The sequence below is a fragment of the Lathyrus oleraceus genome, chromosome 7 (genome assembly GCF_024323335.1).
Source record: "Lathyrus oleraceus cultivar Zhongwan6 chromosome 7, CAAS_Psat_ZW6_1.0, whole genome shotgun sequence".
Classification (NCBI taxonomy): Eukaryota; Viridiplantae; Streptophyta; class Magnoliopsida; order Fabales; family Fabaceae; genus Lathyrus; species Lathyrus oleraceus.
The window spans coordinates 184,661,474-184,685,514 of NC_066585.1; the positions used below are offsets into that span (position 1 = coordinate 184,661,474).

Genomic DNA, 24,041 nt, shown 5'->3' on the forward strand with positions numbered 1-24,041 from the left:
AGAACACCTGTAATGCCAAATGATATGGGTATGATGCTAATGATGCGTATGATGCACATGATATGTTCATTTCTCAGGCATTCAAGAGCCTAATTCACCTTTCAAGAAATGGCAACCTGCAATAAACAACAAAGCAACAACCTACACAGGATAGTGAGCACAAGGTGAAACATCAGCAATCTCATCTATAGACATGAGCAACAAGGATCATACAACAATATTCAGACAAAGATCCAAATGATCAGAGTACAACAATGAATCCCATCCAACAAGCCTGGAGGTGATTCTCAACATAAACAACAGAGATACAAGCTAAAAAAGATGTCCTCCAGGAATGAGCGTCTGCAGATACTGGCACTGGTCTATCAACAGGTCACATTCTGAACACTCTGGCAGAGGAGTGAGCTTCTCCTTCAGTTGTCTTCTAAGCTCCACAACTTCTCCTCCAAGTTGGCTCTCTGATGCACGTCTCAAGTCTACCTCCTTCTTCAACTGGATGTCTTTGTCTCTGAGCTGCTTTTCCAGGTCTCTTATCTTCTTCTGATAATTGGCTTCAGCTCTCTGCAACCTTAAGCACTCCCGGTCTTCTTCATTCAACAGGGTTTCCATCTCTTCATAGGACCTCTTCTTGCTCTTCAATCTGCTAGCATCTTCACCCTACATGCCCTTGAGTTAATGAGCCAAGTTCAACTTGTCAGCTTTGGCTTTGTAAAGCTCCATCTGGGTATCTTGTTCCTTCTCCTTCAACCAACGATTCTCCATCAAGGCTTGCTTGTACTGCTCAGCAGGCACATTCTCAGCAAGGATCAAAGGTGGTTGCTCTTGCAATGACTTCATCCTATCATAGGGCAACAACAAAGTCTCCACTCTCTTTTTGACCCAATCAGTATAATCAGGCATAGCAATGGCAAACTTCTTCCCCAACACAGGTCCATCCTTGACACCAATGGCCTTCCAAGCTCTTCCTACTTGCTCCAATCTAGCAGGGTCACTCCGCTTCTCAAAATACACACTTTCAGCTATCTCAGCATCAAGTGGTCTTCCATTCATTACAAACCCCAACTGACGAAGACAAAGAACCGGGTTGTAATTGATGCAACCCTTAGTCCCTATAAGTGGCACATTACGAAATTCTCCACAACTCATGATGACATTACGCACATCCATCCGGTAAGATTGCCACCTGATATCATAAGAGGTAAGAGACATAATCCTCTGAGTCCACTTATGAGTGCTCTGAGCATCCACAAAATGTCCACTGGTCGGCAGAAGAGACAAGAACCATCTGAGCAATAAAGGGAGACAGCATCTGATAGCTCCACCCTTACCATGTCTGCTGTGTATAGCATAGTAAGCGTCAGCTAACAAAGTAGGAACTAGGTTTCCTCCAAGGTAAATAGTGACAGCAGCAAGGTCCACAAAGTTGGGCATACTCGGGAACAAGACAACTCCATAGATCATGATGGCTAACTGGGCATGAAAAGCTTCCCAATTTCCCTTCTTTGCTTCTTCTTTAGCCATCCTCACCAGGAACTTCAAAGGCAACCCCACGACATCACCACTCGACTTCCAATTGTCACTCACTTCTTTGATACTCAAATGAAGAGCTCTGGCAATGACTCTGAAATCAACCTCCTTTGGCACATCTAAGAAGGGAACATGATATCTGATCGGGACATTCATTAGAATGGAGTACTCCTCAAGAGTGGGCGCTAACTGATAATCCTGGAAGGTGAAACAGCGGAGTTCTGGATCATAGAACTGTAGAAGAGTCTGCAACGGCACTGGATCTACCACCATCTTCAACAATGTCAGCAAATCCCCATACTGATCAACAAACACCTTCTGATTACCGCCGGTCACAAAGTTGCTCAACTCTATCAAAGACGTCAATGGCTCACGGTGAAAACTGTAGGTGCACGTCTTCCTCTTCAACTCTGGAACGGCTGCCATCTCTCACAGTGAATAGACTCCTGAATGAACCTGAGAAATGATATGCATGAGGAGATTAGCTTTTTTCTTTTTTTCCTTTTTTCAATTGTTTTTTCAAAAAAAAAAATTTGCATTATTTTTTCGAAAATAAACATGCTATGATGCAAATGATGCAAACACGACTGGCTGGCTGTGTATCTCGGAGCACAGGTTTAAAGTTTTGGCTTGAATTCGGACCCACAAAGTCATCTGAGACCCAAAATCATATGAGACCCAAAGTCATCTGAACCAAGTCACGAACAGAACCCAAGAGTCACCAACAAATCACCAACAAGTCACCAACGGTACCTGTAATAATGATCATTCCCTCCCCATTCACGGGTGTCATCTAGGCCAGGGTAAGGTCAAGAGAAACGCAGGATAAACAACCCTTTCATAGAATATCATCATGTACACACCAGATGTATGTACCGATAATACCCCATCAGGATCTGAACTGCTCGTGATATCAAGTTCTGCTAAGTGGTGCAATACCACCCGCTTCCCAAGAATCACTCTATTCCTAGGTGTCCTAGAGTTCACTCATAGCCTGGGTATTGGGCCTTTTACCTCTTGTAACTCCCACCCCACAGAGAGACAAACACACAGCCAGCACAGATGAAAATATGATGAATGCAAACATAAATGCAAACATAAATGCAAACATAAATAAATGAATGCAATAAATGAAACAGTAAAGCAACCAAACCCTATCCTAAAGAGCGCTAGGAGAGACTCGCTTAGGGAAGATGGACCAGCCAGAGGTCAACTTCTTCCTATATCCCCAGCAGAGTCGCCAGCTGTCGCATTACGCGAAAAACCGGCGGGAAAACGAAACAACAGAGCCGCCACCGTGCGTTATTTATCCCAAAAGAGGGAAAGGAAACGCTCGAAGTAAACCTGGAAAAGACATGGTCTCGCGACCAGAGAGAGATGGGATCGGGAGTCGGTTATGCGAAGGGAAGGTATTAGCACCCCTACGCATCCGTCGTACTCGACGGGATCCACGCTCAGAAAGAATAGAAGAAAGCTTGCTAAACACTGCTCACAAACTGCACAAGGCTGGAAACAGACACAGAAAGACGGAAGAAACAGGACTCGGCAAGATATCGCATCCTGGGCCTACGTAGTCTGTCAAGCACAGACATCAGAGTCGACGTAGTTCGGGACAGGGGAAAACGTGCTCGCTAGGATGTCGCATCCTATGCATACGTATCTTCTCTGACCGGAGAAGAATCAGAGCACCCGTAGCTCGGCTAATGCACGCCAAACAAAACCCACACAGGACCCCGACTGCCAATCGCTGGACTTACGTCAGACTCCACACAAACAGGCAAACATGGAAACCGAATGCCAATCGCTGGACTTACATCAGACTCCGAACCAACAAACACACACACAAGAGGGTTGAAAAAGAAAAAGGGCGCCCGGAGAGATCAGCTCATCTCCTGCCTACGTACCTTATCTGGTATGAGGATCAGGGTGACGTAGTTCCCCTACGCAGGGAAAGAACTTCTAACCTAACCAGAGACTGGGAAATGACAAACTAGAAGGGAGACTAACTCGAGCCTAATAGTTATCATGTAAATTCACCATGACCCTAGGTTAAGGTTTCTATCCTAACTTGCACAGGAAGCAAGCTAGCCTAAACAGCACAATCATCAAACACAAGCACAAGTAGCACACACTATATGCAATCAATTGGCTCAATCAAGGTTAGGTTTTAGTCAAGGGGTCATGTCAACCTTGACAAACAAACCAATTGGAAAAGGGTGTTGTTAGCTCTTAACCCTAACATTGAGAGTTAGGGTGAAGCAGATGAAATGGGAAGTGAGGATAAGACCTCACAGCTCTTATCCTTTGCCTGGGAGAGCTTGACTCAAAATATAAAGTGTGGGAGTTCAGAATGTAGGAACTCTTCTCCACAGATGACTGACTCAACATGATCTTGGGTTAATATTCAAAGTGCATCAACACAATGGTGTGAGCAGGATGAATGACCTAACTGAATAGCAGGGGATGGACTGCACATCCCTTGTATCTTCCAATGCCTCTTCACTTAGGAGGTCTTTGAATGTACAAGGCACAAAATTAAACAAACACAAGCATTGCCTCTTAAGGAGGGCTTCAGACAGGTGCCTGCCCACATAACAGGACAGGTCTTCCAGACTACATGAAGTCAAAGGAGTTATACCTTAGTGGTAAGCAAACCACAAGCTAGCAAAGCAAGTTCAAAAGAACTCAAAGCAACTTAGGTACCTGTGAAAAATCTAAACCAATCAGTTCAACTGTACAGACAAATAATCAACAGGCAATAACAAACAGACAGACAATGTTCACAATGTGCAAGCCACAAGGAAAACTCAAATGAGTTAGCATCAACCTACAAAACACACAAGTGTTAGTAATCAAGAGCAAACATCAATGCTCAAATGAGGAAGCATCATCAACTATGGACCTGGATGTTTAAACCTGAAATCAAAGCCCACATGTAAGCCACAAACCACTAGGTCAAAGCCTAGGGTCAAAGATGGAGAAAAAAGTCAAAACAGAACCTCAAATTTAACATGAATCAACCTTATCCAATCAAGAATAAGTCTCAAAAAGTCTCACATCAAAATCATTAAGCATATTCATTTCATGAGCAAAACATGGCAAGGTATGCAAAAGCTAGTCACATTTGAGACATCAAGAAGCAAAATGCACATCAAATCCAAAATGACTCAAATAATCTTGGCAAAATTCATGAGTACACAAGACATATAACATGATCATCATACAAAAAATCAGAGGCATTGGATATCATTTGGCATGGAAATCATTTTGTACAATCCAAACAATCACATGTGTGACACAAATTGTCACACCACGTTAGCATAGGCATAAAACAGAATTGGATCATGGGAAAAATATCAAACCAAAGCCAAAATGTTCATCAACATGTCTAGTATTAGCATGCAAAATTTCAAAGCCATTGGATAAGAAACAAGCATTTTATGAAGGAGAGAGCAAGGCAATATCATGAATGGATACATGTTCAATCACCCTAGGACAAATCATTTTTTAAGCCAGGCACAACTTTGCAATTTATGATCATAAAAAGGTAGACAGGATAAGGAACACATAGCACAAAATTGGGGATCAATTTGAGCATTTTTCAATTTTATATGATTTTTGGAAGTTTGAAAAAAAATTTTAAAATGTAATGAACAAGCATGGCAAATAAAGGAGGGAAAGTGGAAAATGCATTGCAATTTGAAAAAGTCCCTCAGCCGGATTCGAACTCAGCACAATTTTGAATACGCGCGCCCCAACCAAACGACTGCGTTTTGGCTCTAAAACCCTAGTGCGCCCAGATTTCGTAGCTAATTCCAAATCTCGTAGCAAAATGGTAGCAACTTCATAGCTATTCTGGAAATTGCATGAGTTTCGAAGGTTAAAGATGAAGATCATGATGATCTTCATCTGAATTTTCCAGAAAACCAAAAAATGTTCCAGAAATCACAAATAATACCATCATTCAACCGGTTTCTTCATGGTAAGCACGGATCCAACAATGAATCAACCAAAAACAACACATATCACTCAAATCGAAGAAATCAAACTTGAACACTCAAACTTCAATCATGCATAACTTCCACAATACAGCACCAATTCACTCAAAATTTGCATCAGAATCATCACCAAGCCATGATCTACATGAATATCCTAATAATTTGCAAAATAATCAAACTCGAAAACTGACCTTCTTGATGAACAAAACTTGGAATCACGTGATGTAAGGCTTGTAATGGCTCAATTCTTCTCCACAATGCTCGATGAGGTAGTTGATGATGAATTTGAAGCTCAATTGCACACGAATCCAGCTTAATTTGCAAATGCCATGGATGCTTCAAGCTTTGAATCTAGCTCAATATGCCACGATTTGCCTTGATTCCACGTCCAAATTGGCTCAGAAATGCTTCAGGAGGATGAATCAATCAATAGAAAGTGTTCATGTGTGAAGAAATTGAAAAAAAGTTTAAGAGAAAATTTTTGTGAATCTTGGAATTCAGATCTGAAATGTGTCTTAATGATGGAAACAATTATGATTATATATATATATATATGCCATGCTAATGATGCTCAAATCATGTTTAGGCCAAATGCAAATGAGATTAGCAACTTATGAAGTGTTTTCACTAATTGGTATTTTCACCCTCCATGCATGAAGGGCCACGTGAACAGTACACAAACTTGATCCAAATATACTTAAAACAAGCCCATGCACACATTTGAATTGGTTTTGTATGCTCATGATCAACCAAAATGGTTTTATGAAATTTTCTTCACAAATCTTCATGAATAAGCACATGCCTATGCAAAGGAAATTTATGCCATGTAATGCTATGCTTGGAAATTACATGTCATGAGGATCAAAATGCAAAAAGAACCACTCATTTTGGAGCTTTGGTTCAAAAGTTATGCTCATTTGAATCTTCAAACACACTTTGCCATAATTGGATCATATCTCCTCAACCACACATGAGAAATTCATGATCTTGGACTTTTTGGAAATGGGAGAGAAATATCTTCAACTTTCATGTTGGATAAAAGTTAATTTGAAGCTTTCTTGATGATGTAATCTTGAGTTGAAGTTGGTCCAAAACCTTTCCATTTTTGGAAACTTCACATTATAGGTCACTTGCTATTTTGGGAAAGTCTTGACCTGACTTCAAATTCTTCAATGTGAGTGTTTGAAATGTCAAATGAGACTTTTTTGACCATGAATGAAGCATCTCTAACCACTTCCCATCTCCAAATCCATAGTTGACCTTGCAGTTGACTTCTGTTGACTTTCATGGGCCTCATATGAATTGCACATGCACTGATGAGTTCTGAGCCTTCAACACTTGACCAAATTACTTCAAAGTGATCCTTGGGTCATGTGAGCTCAATGAAACAACCCTAGGGCTTTGATCTCAAGGAAAATGCTCTTGTTGCCTTGCATAGTTGAATCTCCTAACCAGTCTTGCCTGATGATATGCAACAGACTATGCAATGCCAATGCAATGTTAATGACCTAAAAATGAAATGTATATACAAATGGGAGGTGCAAATTTGAGGTGCTACACTCATAGGTGTCACGGATTCAGGGTTTGTGGTTGATAAAATCAGGGTTTTGGATTGGAGTTTATGGCATTATACATCATATGGATCAAAATCCTAATTCTTGACTTTGATAGTCAAAGATCTTTTGTAGCATTTTCTTTTAACTTCATTAGTGGGCCATTTGATTCAAATCATCCTTAAGCCCATTTAACCATAAATCTAAGCCATCCCAATATCCAATTCCTTATCCATTATTACCACTCCAAATCCATTCAAAAATCCAAATCCTTTTCATTTTATAAACCAAATTTGCAATTATCCATATTTTATATTCATTTACATATCCATAAAAAAGGGCAATGTAAAAAGCATGGTACGTAATGCTACATTCTCATACACTTCATTCCATTAATATTTATATATCATGAGCACATTTTTACATGTTAAAGCCAAGCATGTTTCCATGAGCATAGTGTCGACATATTTGTTACATAGCTTATATACTAACCTTTTATTACAAGCATTTCACCATTGTATACATATATCACAAAGAGAGCCAGTTACAATCAGAATGAAAAAGAGGGAGAGTCTTGGTATGCCTCATGATTCTATACTTCACGCTTCCACTTGCCGTGCATTTTCTAACCAAAAAGCTGCTACCAAGCAAATACCACGGCAATCACAATATAAACCAACTGCAGCATGAAACATAAGCCACGCTGGAACCAACGGCAACGCCGACAACAGACCGCAGCAGCAACTGAACATAACAGTCTCACAAATGCATACCAACTGCAAGCCACAATGATGTAGTGAGAGCCAACGGCAACGCCGACAACGAAACTCAATCAAAAGCTATAAGTCACCATCGGCTGCAACAGAACCGCAAATGGTAAGTCCAAAACAACATTCTGCATCAAATCAAGGTCATAATTAGAAGTAAATATCCTCATTGCCAAGCCTGTCAAAATCAAAAACCTGAAATGTATCATGGATTAGCAACAATGTGTCAAAACCTATAATGCAAAATCCACAATTGGGTTGCACCCTGTTGGCATACTAAACTGTTTCAAATTAAAGTCAAACAAAGCAGTTCTGCAACATGAAGCAAACCAAAACCATAGCATGGATCTCACATCAATTCATACATCAACCAAGCACCCTACTGCAACTTCGGAGCTACCTGCAAAAGAGGACCAAGATGATTCTAATGACTACACCGGCAAAATCCATAACAATCGGCAATGCAAGGCGAGAAATGGAATTTGAGTCATAATCAGGGTAACTACCCTGCTGCGGAACCAAAGCCAAGAAAACCGGCAGAAACAGGGCAAGTTATCTGAGCATACCAACACAGACTTACAATCCAAAAAATAGTTCGATTCAAATCATTGAGTTTCAAAACAATAAGAAGTTCAGGAAATTAAGGGATCCAAGCCAGTTTGGTTCAAGGAAAATATCCACAGTTGGGACTTCAGTGAACAAGTCAAGGAGTGAAGCGTGCCATTCAATTTTCTAAATCCCACGTGACTTAATTCATGATGTAAAAACTCACCTTCTCATTCACTTAAATGCCAGCTGGATGATGCAGATTGAACCATTCAGACTTAATTCTCCAATTTGCCCTTGGATCGTGCTATATAAGTGGCAATCATTGTCAATCATTGGGTTCAGACTTTTTTCCCTCATTCCAAAAGCTTTTGCACTCAATTCCCATCTTCAGTACACGCTCTTTTTTCCATTGTTGTGAGAGCTTCATCACTCGAAGCTCTACACGACAGAGTTAAGCCGCCACCACCACCGGAAGCTTCGAAGCTCGCAGATCGTTATCGCTCACACGCTTCCAGCTCGCTCCAACACTGTGAGAAAAGGAAGAGAGACGCTCAGAAGCTGTGCGTGTTCGTCATCATCGTCGCCACCTCCGTCGTCATCTTCGACAAGTAGCTCTTAATCCGTGTGCTTACGCTTCGATTTAGTTGCCATGAGGATGTATTGGATAGTAGAAGTTGTCACCATTGCGTAATCGTTTGTGAAGTTCTGGTATAATCTCCATTATAGAACCAATTGCATTTTTGCTTGTGGATAAGCTTTGTGAATAAGCGCGTTTGGTAAGCGCTTTTCCGTTTGTGTTTTCTTGTTTTGCTGCCTGCTTACAGTAGCCTTGTAGAGGCTTGGATAGGGCCTATGGTACTTCACAAACACACCCCGTTTTTCAGCTTGCACCCTCCCGGGGCCCATTCTGCACTTTTAAAACTCATACACCTTGCTTTATAGCTAGTTAGTTTAGATTAATTAGGATTAGACTTAGGATTAGTTGTTAATTAGGATTAATCTTAAGAAGTGTTAATTGGTTAGTAAAAATAATTAGGACTAATGGTGTTTAGAATTGAATTTAGGAGTTAATTTTGTTTAGAATTTAATTAGATTTGATTTCTAGAATTGACTTGGTAATTGTTTTAGAATTTGTTTTTGTTAATTGATGATTCAATTTTGGAATTGATTTGGTATTTGTTTTAGAATTCAATTTTGTTAACTGTTTTGGAATTAATTGTTGATAATCGTTTAGAAATTGAATTTTGTTAAATATTCTTTTATCATTTCTATTTGATCTAACATCTAACATTAATTTCTAACACCTAATTCTTTTACTTTTTGCACCTACTTTAATTTTCGTAGGTTGACTTCTAACACTTTACTATTTCGTACCTAACTTTTAAATTTCGCATCTAACTCCTAACATATATTTTTGCCAAATTGCTTTTATTTTCTTTACATTCTATATTGTACATATTCATATCATACTAAAATGAACATAAAAAAGGCAAAGACTTAAAAAATACAAAAAACAAGATAATTTCCCAAGCATGGTGAGGACTTTGGACAATGGACTTAGAGACTCATTAGGACCCTTTGCAAAAGAGACTTTGGACTAATGTGATCTACCATGGAAGAATGCAAGTATCAAGGAGAATTTGTAATATCAATTGTAATCTTTTACTTGTTTTCCCCATCTAGAACACAATTGCACACACATGGCTTTCTCTTGGGCTACCTGACAATGAGACCTTTTATTTCCGCACCCCCTTGTATTTTACATGTACCCCTCTCCCCACTCCGATGTATGCTTTTACTCGCTTTCTTTTATTGCTTGTTAGCTACTCCTTAGGCATTAGGAACGTTCACCCATTCAAAACCGATAATCAAACCCTTGATCCAACGTCAAGCGGTCTTTTCCAAATCAAATTCAATAAACAAACCCTTGATCCAACGTCAAGAGTTCTTTTCCAAATCAAAAATCCAAAAAACACAATAAATGGCGATTAGGATCGTACATCACGAGCCTTAAGCGATAAAGAAGGGATGAGACTGGAGCTTTCCTACACTCATTCTGAATGCTTCGAACACAAGACGTTTGGCTTGACCGTTTGTGGTATTCACCTTTATCCATAGTCTTTAGTGCAATCCGAAACCAATAACACTTTCTCAAAACTTAGAAACAATTCCACGCATTCAAACCTTTTGTTTGAGCCTTAGGGCGACACATTCGAAAACCCTTCTTCAAGGTAATAAAATCAACAAAACAAACACAAACAAATTTCAAATCCACGAACTACGAACGCTCTGATTTCTCACTTCAACAAGTGGGCGTACGTAGGCACGAGGATCCATTCCTTGGCGAGCACACTAATTTAAAATCTACCTCCATCTCCTCAACCCTTTAGCAAGCAACAATTGATAAACAATACACACGTAAGCGCAAACATCCTAGATGGTTCCCATGGAGTACCATGGATGTGAGGGGTGCTAATACCTTCCCCTTGCATAACCGACTTTCGAACCTGTTCGTGGTTGCGACGATCATATTTTTGGGTTTTCTCGATATTTTCCCTTTCCTTTGGAATAAATAAAAACCGATGGCGACTCTGTATTTTTCGCGTAGCGACAATACTGTTACCCCCCTTTTATGATAAAAACAATTTCGTAAACAACATTGTTTTTTATTTTTCGTCATGTTATATGAATCGGACATGGAAACGTGGAGTCGACATCTTTATGCCGTTATTCCACCAAAATGAAATATATTAATAGAACACTTCACCGCGTTACGATTTTGCGAATGACGTTAACCATGTTGTCATTTCGCACAAACCGGTTTGAGCACACCGATTCAATTAATTAAATCGATATCGTCACTTAATTCTTTTTATTTTAATTTATATTTAATTAATTAATTAAATTTTGACCAATTAGTTAATTATTATTAATTAAATTTAATTAACTTGATTATTTGATTTAACTAAATAATCGTTAATTAATTTTAATTAATTTAGTTAATCGATTCAAGCGAACTTTAATCAACTAATTTTAATAATTAAACATTGATCGATTTATTTTACAATCGTTTCAATCATTTCTAAACCAATACCAATTCAATTTCATCATCAATCCAAACCAATTTCAAAACCACTTTAAACTACTAAAAATCACACAGTTCTTGATTCCAAGTCAAGCCCATTTTCAAACACCTTTGTAAGTCGGTCGTTTTAAAGCATCGTCGTCAACCTCACATAACTTACTCTTGGGCTTTTTTACAATGAGACCTATTCGATTATTAAATAATCGATTAGATGATTGATTCACTCAATAAAATACAATTTATTCGCAAACACCAATTCAAACCTCGATCTAATATCGACCATTTTTATTCAAACTCAATTAAAATACTCAATCACAATCAAATATCCTTTCATTTGGAAATGAAAAGGGGGATGGTTTTGAGTTTTCAACTCCTCTCCTCGATCATTTGAATAACGAGTTCTCTTACTCGGTTAGTCAAATAGTCGTCATTTTTATCCTCCTAAACACAATAAAAACGAATCATTCTTGTAATGATGAAATGAAAAGGGAGATGGTTTTAAGCCTTTAACTCCTCTCCTCGATTGTTTGAATACAAGTTTTCTTACTCGGTCAGTTAGACAATCGTCATTTCTTTACGAACCTTAAACCAAGTTTAAATCAAATTATTTTCATACTAACGAAATGAAAAGGGAGATGATTTTGAGCCTTCAACTTCTCTCCTCAATTGATTGAATACGAGTTATCTTACTCGGTTAGTCAAACAATTGTCATTTTCCCACAAACTTGTGACTTAATCAAATCATTTTCACACTAAACTATATGAAAAGGGAGATGGTCTTGAGTCTTCAATTTCTCTCCTCAAATGCTTGGACATGAGTTGTCTTACTTAGTCATTCGAGCATTTGTCGTTTATTCTAAAGTACATCAACCATATACGACCTTATTTTCATAAATACTCAGATGAAACAGAAAGCGATCTATAGTCTTCTATTCCCTTTCCTGATTATTAAGGTACGAGTTGTCTTGCTCGATTGCCCAAGTAATCATCATCCAGTCAAAATACCTTAACTATTATCAAACCCTTTCTATAATTAAAGATGAAAAAGAAAGCGGTCTAGAGTCTTCTATTCCCTTTCCCGACTGTTAGGATACGAGTTGTCTTACTCGACTATCCAAGTAATTGTCATCCAACCAAAAACATCTCAACCAATCAAAACATCAAATATATTAATCTAACTTGTCACCCTCGTGTGATCAAAACTCTTTTCAGAAAGAACACCGTCTAATCCTTTCTAATGCGCACAACAAACTAGTATTTAAGCCTCTGTCGAGAGTAGACAAGTTAGCGTTTAGCCTTTAGAACGCGATCTAAGCAGTTGTTCACTAAAAGACATCAACCAACCGTAGTTCCCCGAACTACGAATGCTCTGATTTTCATATTGCACCATAAGGATACGTAGGCAGGAGATTGTTGTATCTTCGCGAGCACACTAATAAAAAACCTCCTCTTTCCCTTTCTGAGGTTCTCATCCATTTCTATTTTTAATATTTCATAACCCAAAGATAACAAACAAACATAAATTAACACTCGAAACGCAAATTAGAACTAAAAGGTTCTCGTTGAGTACAACGGACGTGAGGGGTGCTAATACCTTCCCCTTGCGTAATCAACTCCCGAACCCGAATACGGTTGCGACGACCATTATTCCATTTCCTAAAGGTTTTATCGATATTTTCCTATTCCTTCATTGGGATAAATAAAGTTCGGTGGCGACTCTGTTCGAACATAATTTTTTCCACGACCATCGCGAGGAATCGTAATTTTCGAGATGCGACAAGTGTATTTCAATTAAATTATATATATATATATATATATATATATATATATATATATATATATATATATATATATATAGTTATTCAATATATTTTAAAAGTATATTTTTTATAATAAAGATCTTACTTTACACAGTTGGCCAAATAGAAAATAAGAGGAAGAAGGAATATAAGCGGATAAAATAACTTTATTAAACAAATAGGTGAACTAATTCTAATGAGAGAAGATAAAATATAAAGAATAAGTTTTAACATTAGAGCCTAAATATGTATTAAAAGGGTCAAAAGCTTGTACTAATGTGGGACGTGAGGTACTAGAAAATATAGTTGGAAATTTTGAAAAGAATAGAAAATACAAATCCCAATTAAGCCTGTCAGCAAGCATCATTGATTTCCCAAGCCACTTCAGCTAGAGGGTACAAAAAGCATCATTTATTCCTTATTACAATTTTCATGGTTACTTTAACTTTTTTATTCCTTGCTTCACTTTAATATAGAATTATTCAATATCATTAACCAAAGCAAAACCAAAACTAAAATTCTTTCTAAACTTTAGAAAAGAATCTTAAGCTATATATGTTCTATAAATATTGTCATAGGCGTCCAATTAAGTAATCACACAAGAGTTTCATCGTAGGTATGAAATGCACCCATCAATCATTATTATAAATAACTTTTTTTATATATTTCATCATTAGTTTATGTAATTTATATGAATGAGATATATTAATGGTCAAATATACTAAACTTATAATAACGACGGGGAGAGTGTATATATTTAATTGAATAATTTCTTTTTTATTGTTCACAACACATATTTATATATACAAGTCTAACATTCAGATTTTCTTTTTTCTCGCTAGCCTTAATTAATATTTTGAGAAAACCATGGAAGCGTTGGGTGTAATATGGGAAGTTGCTAAAAGTTTGTTCAGTTGCACAAATGCACAAGCTGCCTATGTTTATAAGCTGCAGGAGAATCTGGAATCATTGATGGAAAAATGGGAAGATCTTCAAAACAAGAAAAAGGATGTGCAAACAGAAATTGATAGAGCTGAGAGCACAGGACTCATGAAAAGAACAAATGAAGTGATTGGTTGGCTACATGAATTTCTAAAACTTGAAGAGACACTACGCCAAAAACTGGAATAGACAGCGCATCTTAGAGGACGCTTTATTACAAAAGCGCACTCTAAAGTGAAGCGAAAAAATAAGGAGCGAACAACTGGAATAGACAGCGCACTTTAGAGGGCGCTTTTGTAATAAAGCGTCCTCTAAGGTGAAGCGAAAAAATAAGGAGGAGATAGAGGGACAACAATACAGGGCGCTTTTAAAAAAACGCTCTATAAGTCCATGTGCATTTCCAGTTTATAAAGCGCTTTTGGAAAGCCTTAGAGAGCGCTTTCATAAGCGCCCTCTTAGACCCCCTTTAGAGGGCGCTTTTTTTCTACAAGCGCCCTCTAAGGTCCCCTTTAGTAAACATTAAAATTATATCATACTGCGCGTTTTGTTATTTCACTCTCTGTTATTTTTGTTCTTTTTCACGTTAGGGTTCTCACTGCTACGATTTTCGCTACTTCTAAGGCGTTCTCCTTCCACCTCTGTTAGATCTCGACGTTTCCTCCTTCTATTAATTCGTTGTTAGCTGTTCGATTTTGACACCATAGGTATTTTTCTAATCTTCATATTACTTGGTTTCTCTTCTGACGTTCGCTATTGTTCATTTTTGGTTTCATTTTTCTTGGTTCATATATTTATTGAGTATTCTCAACAATAATTATTGTGTTGCAATGCTAGCAATGGAGACTAGGCATTATGGGTTAAATTTCACCAATTGTTCCATTTGTTTCTCGATGTAGAAAAAGGAGGCAACAATATCTAAAACACCTTCTACCAATCAAAGGTACACTATGCAACTTATGAGTGTATTTATTCTAGCATACATAGCGTAGCTAGTAACTTAAGAAGTTTAGGTATGGATGTTATTTGATAGAGTAAATTAGAGTCGACTATTCTTCTGTTAGCTTTCAGTTAGACCATTATACAATTCTACATATATATTTTCTTGTCAATGTTTATCTTTTGTAAAAACTATATGATGATATATAACTATGCTACAAATTAGTGCATACCACTAATGCTTAATGCATGGTTCATACATTCTCATGCTATTGAAGTCAGAGATATCTGAAAATGTTGAGAAACTAACTCAATAAACCAAAATTGTTTTGGTTTTGGGTTGTTGTTGGAGACATGAATGCCCTGCACAGAGACTAACTCAATAAAGCGAAATTGTTTTGTCTCATCCCATTTTTGGTTTCTCTTCTGAAATTGTTTTTTGTTTATTCTAATTAGTAATGGATAATACATGGATGTCTTCCAGTCGATTATCGAGAGAGTACGAGAATGGGGTATCAGAATTCGTTAAGTTTGCCGTTGTGCACGCCGAAGACCCCAGTAGAATGATATGTCCTTGCTTGGGTTGTTGTTATGGGAAACGGGTTGACGCAGTTCAGTTGACATCGCATCTAATGAGGCATGGAATTCGAAGTTATACATGTTGGAATTTGCATGGTGAGAAAAGTAACGAGAATGTTGAACCGGGGGATAGTACGACCTATGCCTCAAACTATAGTGGCGCAGATACATACGATTGTGATCGAGTTGAAGAGATTGCAGAAGCACTTGAAGGAGATCTTAAGGATTGTCCCGAAATGTTTGAGAGGTTGGTAAGTGATGCAAAGAAACCTTTGTATGATGGTTGCACTAAATTCACAAGATTGTCTGCGGTGTTAAAGTTGTACAACTTAAAGGCGGGCAATGGATGGTCGGATAAAAGTTTCTCAGAGTTATTAGCCCTTTTGAAAGATATGCTTCCTAAGGATAATGTTCTTCCCAATCGAACATATGAGACCAAAAAGATGTTGTGCTCTATTGGCATGAGCTATGATAAGATACATGCATGTCCAAACGATTGTGTTTTGTTTCGAAATGAGTATGCATCGCTAAATGAGTGTCCTAAATGCGGTATCTCGCGATATAAGAACAAGTTGTCTCCAGCAAAATTCTTGTGGTATTTTCCTGTTATTCCGAGATTTAGACGCATGTTTCATAGTGAAACCGATTCAAGACACTTGACCTGGCATGCAGATGAAAGAATTATAGATGGAAAGTATCGACATCCGGCAGATTCACCACAGTGGTTGAAAATTGATAATGATTATCCTGAATTTGGAGAAGAATCAAGAAACCTTCGCTTGGCATTATCTACTGATGGAATGGACACACACGGTATCCAGAGTATCTCACACAGTACATGGCCTGTGATTATTATGATTTATAACCTACCTCCATGGCTATGTATGAAGCGTAAGTACATGATGTTGTCTATGTTGATTTCTGGACCTAAACAACCAGGGAATGACATAGACGTGTACTTGAAGCCCTTAATCGAAGATTTAAAGATTTTGTGGGAGACCGGTGTGGAGGTTTATGATGGATATGGGAAAGAAAGTTCCAACTTGAGGGCGATGTTGTTTGGCACAATTAATGATTTTCCAGCATACGGAAATCTATCAGGGTATAGCATAAAAGGTCAATGTGCGTGTCCTATTTGTGAAGATAAAACAGATTGGAAGCGCTTGGAGTTTGGTCAGAAGAATGTCTTTCTCGGTCATCGGAGATTCTTAAATTCAAATCATCACTACCGTGGATGGAGAAAGGCGTTCAATGGAGAGATAGAACAAGGCAGAGCTCCACCTATATTGACGGGTGATCAAATTTTTGAAAAGGTGAAAGATTTGGATACTCAGTTTGGCAAGCCTTTTACCCACACACTTGTCAAAAGTGGGTGGAAGAAGAGGTCAGTTTTTTTTGAATTGCCGTATTGGAAGTCCTTGTATGTGAGACATTTTCTTGATGTTATGCATATTGAAAAAAAATGTATTTGAAAGTGTTATTGGCGCGTTACTCAATATACAAGAAAAGTCTAAGGATGGCCTTAAGGCAAGAAAGGACTTGATAGCGATGGGAATAAGAACTGAATTAGGACCCTTGAAGAAAGGAAAACGAACATATCTACCGCCTGCTGCTTATACTCTATCTAGAAAGGAGAAAAAAACATTGTGTAAGTTTCTAAGTGAAGTTAAAGTTCCAGAAGGGTACTCTTCAGATATTAGAAGACTTGTGTCTATGAAAGACCTCAAGTTAAAGAGTTTAAAGACCCATGATTGCCATGTTATAATGGAACATTCTCTCCCAATAGGTATATGTTCTATTCTTCCAGAAAAAGTAAGAAGCTCTATAACTAAGTTGTGTTCTTTCTTCAAGTCAATTTGCAGTAAGGTGATCGATCCTGCGATCTTACCAATGTTGCAAAAAGAAATCGTTATTACTTTGTGTGAGCTTGAAATGTTTTTTCCTCCATCATTTTTTGACATAATGGTACATCTAGTTGTTCATCTTGTGAAAGAGACACAATTGTGTGGACCAGCTTATATGAGATGGATGTACCCTGTTGAACGTTATATGAAAATATTAAAAGGGTACGTGAAGAACCGAAGTCGACCAGAAGGTTGTATGGTTGAAAGATACATTGTTGAAGAAGCCATTGAGTTTTGTACTGAATATTTGTCTAATGTTCAATCAATCGGACTCCCCAAGTCTCAGCTTGTCGAAAAGAAAGAAGGAAAAAATCTAATTGGAAATAAAATCGTGGCAGTATCAAGGGTCGAACGGGATCAAATGCATTTGTATGTTCTGCACAATGAGAATGAGGTTGAGCCGTATGTTGAAATTCACAAGGATGTTCTCCGAGGTTTAAATCCCAATAGAAATGAAAATTGGATAGTACGAGAGCACAATCGATGTTTTATACCTTGGTTTAAGGATCATATTTATTCAAAGTATTATTCAGATCCCGCTTCAATAACAGAAAGGTTGAGATGCTTAGCATATGGTCCAAGTTTCCATGTTTTTTCTTATAGCGCATACGCGATTAATGGATACACATTTTATACCAAAGAACAAGATGATAAAAGTACTATGCAGAATAGTGGTGTCACCGTGGTAGCTGAAGCAATGCACATATCAAGTGTGAAGGACTTAAACCCCAAATTTGCAAATCTGTCGTATTTTGGTGTTATCAAGCGCATTTGGGTGTTTGATTATGAGAAGTTTCAGATTCCTATATTTGGTTGCAAGTGGGTTGAAAATAATAACGGCATTCGAATGGATAAGTCAGAATTTTTGCAAGTGGATCTTAATAGGGTGGGATACAAAGATGAGTCTTTTATTCTAGCCTCTCAAGCTAGACAAGTGTTCTATGTCAATGATCCGAAAAGTACGAAATGGTCTATAGTTCTTTTTCCCAACAAAGTAATTGATGAAAACACTGGAGATCAAGGTGATATTGATGTTGAGATTGAATCGTTTACCAAAAAATGATCAAGATGAGAATATTATATCAAATGATTCATATATTAGAAATGATCATAATGAGGGTATTTGGATCAATCCAACCGTCCGTGTTGTTAAGAGACATGTAGAACATATTCCAACCAAGAAAAGAAAGAGAACTTAGTGAAAAAGGTACAGGTCAAATGATTTTAATTGTTTTCTTTATTACAGGTAAAATGGCTTTTATGATTTTAATTGTTTTTATATTTGTCATCTGATTTTAATTTTTTTCTTTATTACAGGTAAAATGGCTATTATGAAGTCAATCATTGGTGCAAGGGGCAAGGGATACTTGAAAGTATCAATTGATATTTGTTTAGATGGAGATGTTCCATTGTCGTCAAGCCTCATTCGCGTAGATGATGATGCTGAATATTTGAAAGTATCAATTGATATTTGTTTAGATGGAGATGTTCCATTGTCGTCAAGCCTCATTCGCGTAGATGATGATGCTGGATATTTGAAAGTATCAATTGATATTTGTTTAGATGGGGATGTTCCATTGTCGTCAAGCCTCATTCGCGTAGATGATGATGCTGGATATTTGAAAGTATCCCTCTACGACAATGGAACATGTCCATCTAAACAAATATCAATTCTATCTTCAAAAGATAAGGGACCAAAAATATAAGGGGATTACGCAGCAAATCGAGTCAGTTGCATCAAAAAAAAGGTATAAACACAATTATATGATATTTATGCATAGAAAATGTTAATTCTTGATCTTATACTTCACCTAACTAATTTTATGATATTTTAGGTTCATGCTATTGATATTGAACAAAAAGAGGTTGTTGCTAAGAAGACTGCGGCTAGCAAAAAAAACATACATCTCAGAGATGCCTTTGCTACTTAGTTTTATTTCTTTTTAAGTTATGAATTGGTTGTATATTTAGAATCTTTAGAAGTTAAACGATTATATATCAGTGGATTGTTGTATATGTATGGATTGTTGTATATAAGGCTTGTTGAATGCAATGTGTGAAAAGGGGCTTCAAATTATACAGTTTTAGGTGTACTGCTTCAATATACAGGTTGTCTAAAATAAATAAAAAAATATAGCGCTTTTTTTTAAAAAAAATTTAAATAACCACCCACTTTAAAGGGCGCTTTCCAAAATAAGCGCCCTCTAAACCCTTTAGATTTCCACTTTAGAGGGCGCTTTCCAGTAAAAGCGCCCTCTAAACCCTTAAAAGTTTCCACTTTAGAGGGCGCTTTCCAGTAAAAGCGCCCTCTAAACCCTTAAAAGTTTCCACTTTAGAGGGCGCTTTCCAGTAAAAGCGCCCTCTAAACCCTTAAAAGTTTTCACTTTAGAGGGCGCTTTCTTTAAAAAACGCCCTCTAAAGTGGCCCTTAAAGGGCTTAAAGAGCCACTTTAGAGAGCGCTTTCACCAGGAAAAAAAGCGCTGTCTTTACCTATGCCATCGCCAGATTAGAGGGCGCTTTAAAGCGCTGTTATAGGCCAAAAAAAGCGCCCTCTTTTCCCTTATTTGGCGTAGTGAGGTATTTTTCATACTAGCTTTTCTTTATTTGACTTTAATCTACATCACATACATTGAATTTCAAGTTTTGAAATTGGAAAATATATGTCACATTATTATCGATATGGACGTATCACTGTCTGTGTTTTCTGTGTTCGTGGTTAATAGGATACCGATAGTTTAGTTATGATGATATTTCTTGGAACATAATAACATTTTTCTAAATTTTCTTCCTGCCTCATATGTTCATGACTGTGTATTTCTAACAAAAAATGAAAGATATTCCCAATTCTCAAGAAGTTCAAAGTAACCAATGTCTGAATGGTTATTGCCCAAAGAACATTGTGTCAAGCTACAAGTTAGGGAAAACAATTGTTAAGAGGCTCAATGAGGTAAACGACCTGCTTGCTAGAGCTGGTAATATGCAGATTGCTCTCAAGCAACCACCTAAACCTATAGATGAGATGCCTTCTAGTGAGACTATAGGCTTAGACTTGATGGTCCACAAAGTATGGAATTCTCTTGAGGATGACACTGTTGGTGTAATCGGTTTATATGGAATGGGTGGGGCCGGAAAAACAACCCTTATGAAAAGAATTCACAATGAATTAGGAACGAGGGAGCATAGTTTTGATCTAGTGTTATGGATAGTGGTTTCTAGAGATTCTGATATCAATAAGTTAATGAATGACATCAGCAATAAATTAGGAATTGAGGAAGGTTTTTGGAATAGAAGTACTCAAGATCAAAGAGTATCAAAGATTTATGACCGGTTAAAAGGAAAAAAGTTTTTGCTGATGTTAGATGATTTGTGGGGAAAGCTAGAACTAGAAGCAATAGGAGTTCCTGATCCGGAAAAAAATAACAAATCAAAAGTAATGTTCACAACACGATCTGAAGATGTGTGTGGTAAAATGCAAGCTCAGAAGAAACTCAAAGTGGAATGTTTATCAGATGAAGAAGCATTTGATTTGTTTTGTAAGAAAGTAGGTGATGAGACTTTAAAATGTCACTCAGAGATCCCAAAGCTAGCGCGTGAAATGGCTAAAGAATGCAGAGGATTGCCGCTAGCATTAATCACTGTGGGAAGTGCCATGGCTGGAGTGGGCAGTTTTGAAGCTTGGATGGTTGCGAAAAATAACTTGAGGAGTTCTCATTGGACAGCCTCAGATTTTGAGGATAAAGTTTTTCATATCCTCAAGTTTAGCTACGACAAACTTCCTGATGAGGCGCATAAAAACTGCTTCTTGTACTGTGCACTATACCCAGAAGATTTTGAAATAGACACTGATGACCTTATTGATCGATGGATCGCTGAGGGATTTCTCTATGATGATATCAGTATATATGATATGTACAACCAAGGGAAGTCTGTTGTTGAGAAATTAATACTTTCATGCCTATTAGAAGAGAGTATCGAATCTTTTCATTTTGGTTGGAGGAATAATAGGATAATTAAGATGCATGATGTGATTAGAGATATGGCACTATGGTTAGCTCGAGATGAAGACAAAAACAAAGACAAAGTTTTAGTTCAGGGGGAAGTATTTTCCATGTCAAAAATGGATTCTAAAAGATTGAATGCTATAGAGAGGATTTCAATAATAATTACAGAGAGTTTAGATGAAAATTGGAATTTTCTGGCTTGTCCAAATCTCATCACTCTTTTCTTTAGCATTCGATACTTGTTTGTCCGTCATAATCCTTTTTTTTCAACAAATTTCCAATCATTGAAAAGGTTGAGAGTGTTGGATTTATCATATACTACATCTCTTGAGGTAATCTCCCCTAAAATAGGTGAGGTAATCAACTTGGAGTTCCTTAACATTTCTGGAACATCAGTATCTTCGTTTCCGATTGAATTGAAGAAGTTGAAAAATTTGAGGGTATTCCTTATGGAATATATGAAACGCTTTTCTATAAATATTTTTTCAATTGCAGTGATAGAAAGTCTTGAACAATTAAAGGTGTTTAGATATAGCAAAGAATATGCAATTATTGAACAAGGAGGCATATCATTACTAGAGAAACTGGAATCCTTACCAAATTTGGAGGAACTGGGCATTCAATTAACTAGCTTCATTAGTGTGCAAAGACTATTTCGCTCCACCAAATTACGAGGTTGCTCTCGACATCTTAGGCTTAGATTGAATGAGAAAGACACAGTTGAAATGTCATCATTATTAGCATCCATATCAGAAATGACTCATTTGGACTACATATATCTTTCAGGACAATACAGCCTTGTGGATGGTTCATCGGTTACTCAGAAGTGCCATCTTGGCAAGCTTCGACAAGTGCACATAGTTGTTTGTTTTTCAATTACTCATTTGACCTGGTTGAGGTATGCTCCACTTCTCGAGTATCTTGGTGTTTATGCTTGTTTTTCAGTTGAACATATTGTGAAGGAAGCCAAAGATGACGAAGATGTTGGCTCAGAATCTAAGAATGATAATATGTTCATAAATCTTAAAGAACTTCTCCTTTCAAAAATTCCAAAGCTAGTGAGCATTCACAAAAGAGCATTGGCTTTTCCTTCCTTAAAACGTATTCGTGTAAAAGATTGCCCCAATCTGAGGAAGCTTCCTTTAAACTCCAGCTTTGCATCAAAGAACAACTTGGTTGCAATCGTAGGAGATACCGAGTGGTGGGACAAGTTAGAGTGGGATGACACAATCATTGAACACTTACTACGTCCTAAATTTCAACAAGACTAGGACACTGATGAATATTGGTAATCAATAGAAGCTGTGATTGAATAATTAGCCTATGTTTGATATCCATCTGGGGTGGCTAATATGTTTCCAAATACATAATTAGCCTATGTTTGATATCCAAGTGAAACACCGTAAGTTTGAAAAGCTAATGTATGTATTTATCTTTCACCGTAAGTTTGAAAAGCTAATTTATATATTTTTATTTTTAACCGTAAGTTTGAAAAAGCTAATGTGTGTAGCTTTTACTTTTCGTAGATTTAAAAGTGACTTTTCACATGACAACTAAAGTTTCCAAACATACTCGAGCCCCATTTTGATACCCTAACCTATTCTCTCATATTCATGTCTTTTCCTTTGCCCATTTAAAACTAAAGATCTTCTTTTGAAAATAAATTCAAAACACTTAACGATAAATGAGTTTAATTCGGTCCTCATAGAATGAAAAGAGAGGTCATCATGCACTTTCCCTTTCAGCTATCGAGTATTCTTATTGTCGGTCGTACTTAGCTTGTGGTTAGATTCTTGTCTCCCTCTAAGTACCAACGATTAAACTCGCCTCACAAATTTCATAAACAAAAGCTTTTGGGAGGAAAAAGAGAGGTCAGGATGCAATTGTCCTTTCAGGTCTCGAGTACTTGGATTACCAGTCGTACTTAGCTTGTGGTCTAATACTTGTCTCCAACTTAAAATCAATCACAACCAATCAAATTCAACTTTCTCCGCCTTAGGGAATTCAAAAGCTTTTTCATAAAGGACATGTCATTTTTGTTCTGCCGCAATACAAACAATGCTTAAACCTTCCACGCACGAGTATACAAGCAACGTTTAACTACTAGAACGTGAGTGTTAACATCGTCGAATAGAAATGACCAACAAAGACTCATTTTCTACCCCATAAACTATGAGGCTCTGATTTTTTTATTGCACTATAAGAATACTTAAGCACAGGATTTTGAAATCTTGGCGCGACATTAATTAAAAACTTATTTCCCCCTTCATTTAAATCAATCACAAGTAACCCTTAGAAAATAACACTCATTCATGCAAAAACAATCAAAACTGTTCCCGTTGAATACAACGGATGTGAGGAGTTCTAATATCTTTCCCTTGCATAATCGACTCCGGAACCC

The 24,041-nt window shown here is 37.3% G+C and overlaps 3 protein-coding genes across 4 annotated transcripts; 2 read left to right on the forward strand and 1 right to left on the reverse strand.

Moving 5' to 3' along the window:
- Positions 1-353: 353 nt before the first annotated feature.
- On the reverse strand, positions 354-22,371 carry LOC127102077 (uncharacterized). The gene is made up of 3 exons (XM_051039497.1): positions 22,238-22,371; positions 4,166-4,230; positions 354-1,983 (listed from the first exon to the last, which is right to left on the reverse strand). The coding sequence occupies exon 3, from the start codon at positions 1,951-1,953 to the stop codon at positions 673-675; it is 1,281 nt and encodes a 426-aa protein (XP_050895454.1). The 5' UTR covers positions 1,954-1,983; positions 4,166-4,230; positions 22,238-22,371; the 3' UTR covers positions 354-672.
- On the forward strand, positions 13,805-19,700 carry LOC127102076 (uncharacterized). 2 transcript variants are annotated; one of them, XM_051039496.1, is made up of 6 exons: positions 13,805-13,894; positions 14,121-14,924; positions 15,055-15,160; positions 15,613-18,846; positions 18,957-19,387; positions 19,475-19,700. In XM_051039496.1, exon 4 carries the CDS (start codon positions 15,615-15,617, stop codon positions 17,205-17,207), a length of 1,593 nt encoding a protein of 530 aa, XP_050895453.1. In that variant the 5' UTR covers positions 13,805-13,894; positions 14,121-14,924; positions 15,055-15,160; positions 15,613-15,614; the 3' UTR covers positions 17,208-18,846; positions 18,957-19,387; positions 19,475-19,700. The 2 variants fall into 2 exon arrangements, with proteins under 2 accessions (XP_050895453.1, XP_050895452.1); XM_051039495.1 differs by lacking the exon at positions 13,805-13,894 and having other exon boundaries at positions 13,942-14,924; positions 15,117-15,160.
- Positions 20,467-23,113, forward strand: LOC127102790 (disease resistance protein RPS5-like). The gene has a single exon (XM_051040122.1). The coding sequence runs from the start codon at positions 20,467-20,469 to the stop codon at positions 22,909-22,911; it is 2,445 nt and encodes an 814-aa protein (XP_050896079.1). The 3' UTR covers positions 22,912-23,113.
- The last annotated feature ends 928 nt before the right edge of the window (positions 23,114-24,041 follow it).

Excerpts from the sequence above, each read along its gene's own strand:
- LOC127102790 (XM_051040122.1), top strand. The coding sequence starts at position 20,467 with ATGAAAGATATTCCCAATTCTCAAGAAGTTCAAAGTAACCAATGTCTG.
- LOC127102076 (XM_051039496.1), top strand. The coding sequence starts at position 15,615 with ATGGATAATACATGGATGTCTTCCAGTCGATTATCGAGAGAGTACGAG.
- LOC127102077 (XM_051039497.1), bottom strand. The coding sequence starts at position 1,953 with ATGGCAGCCGTTCCAGAGTTGAAGAGGAAGACGTGCACCTACAGTTTT.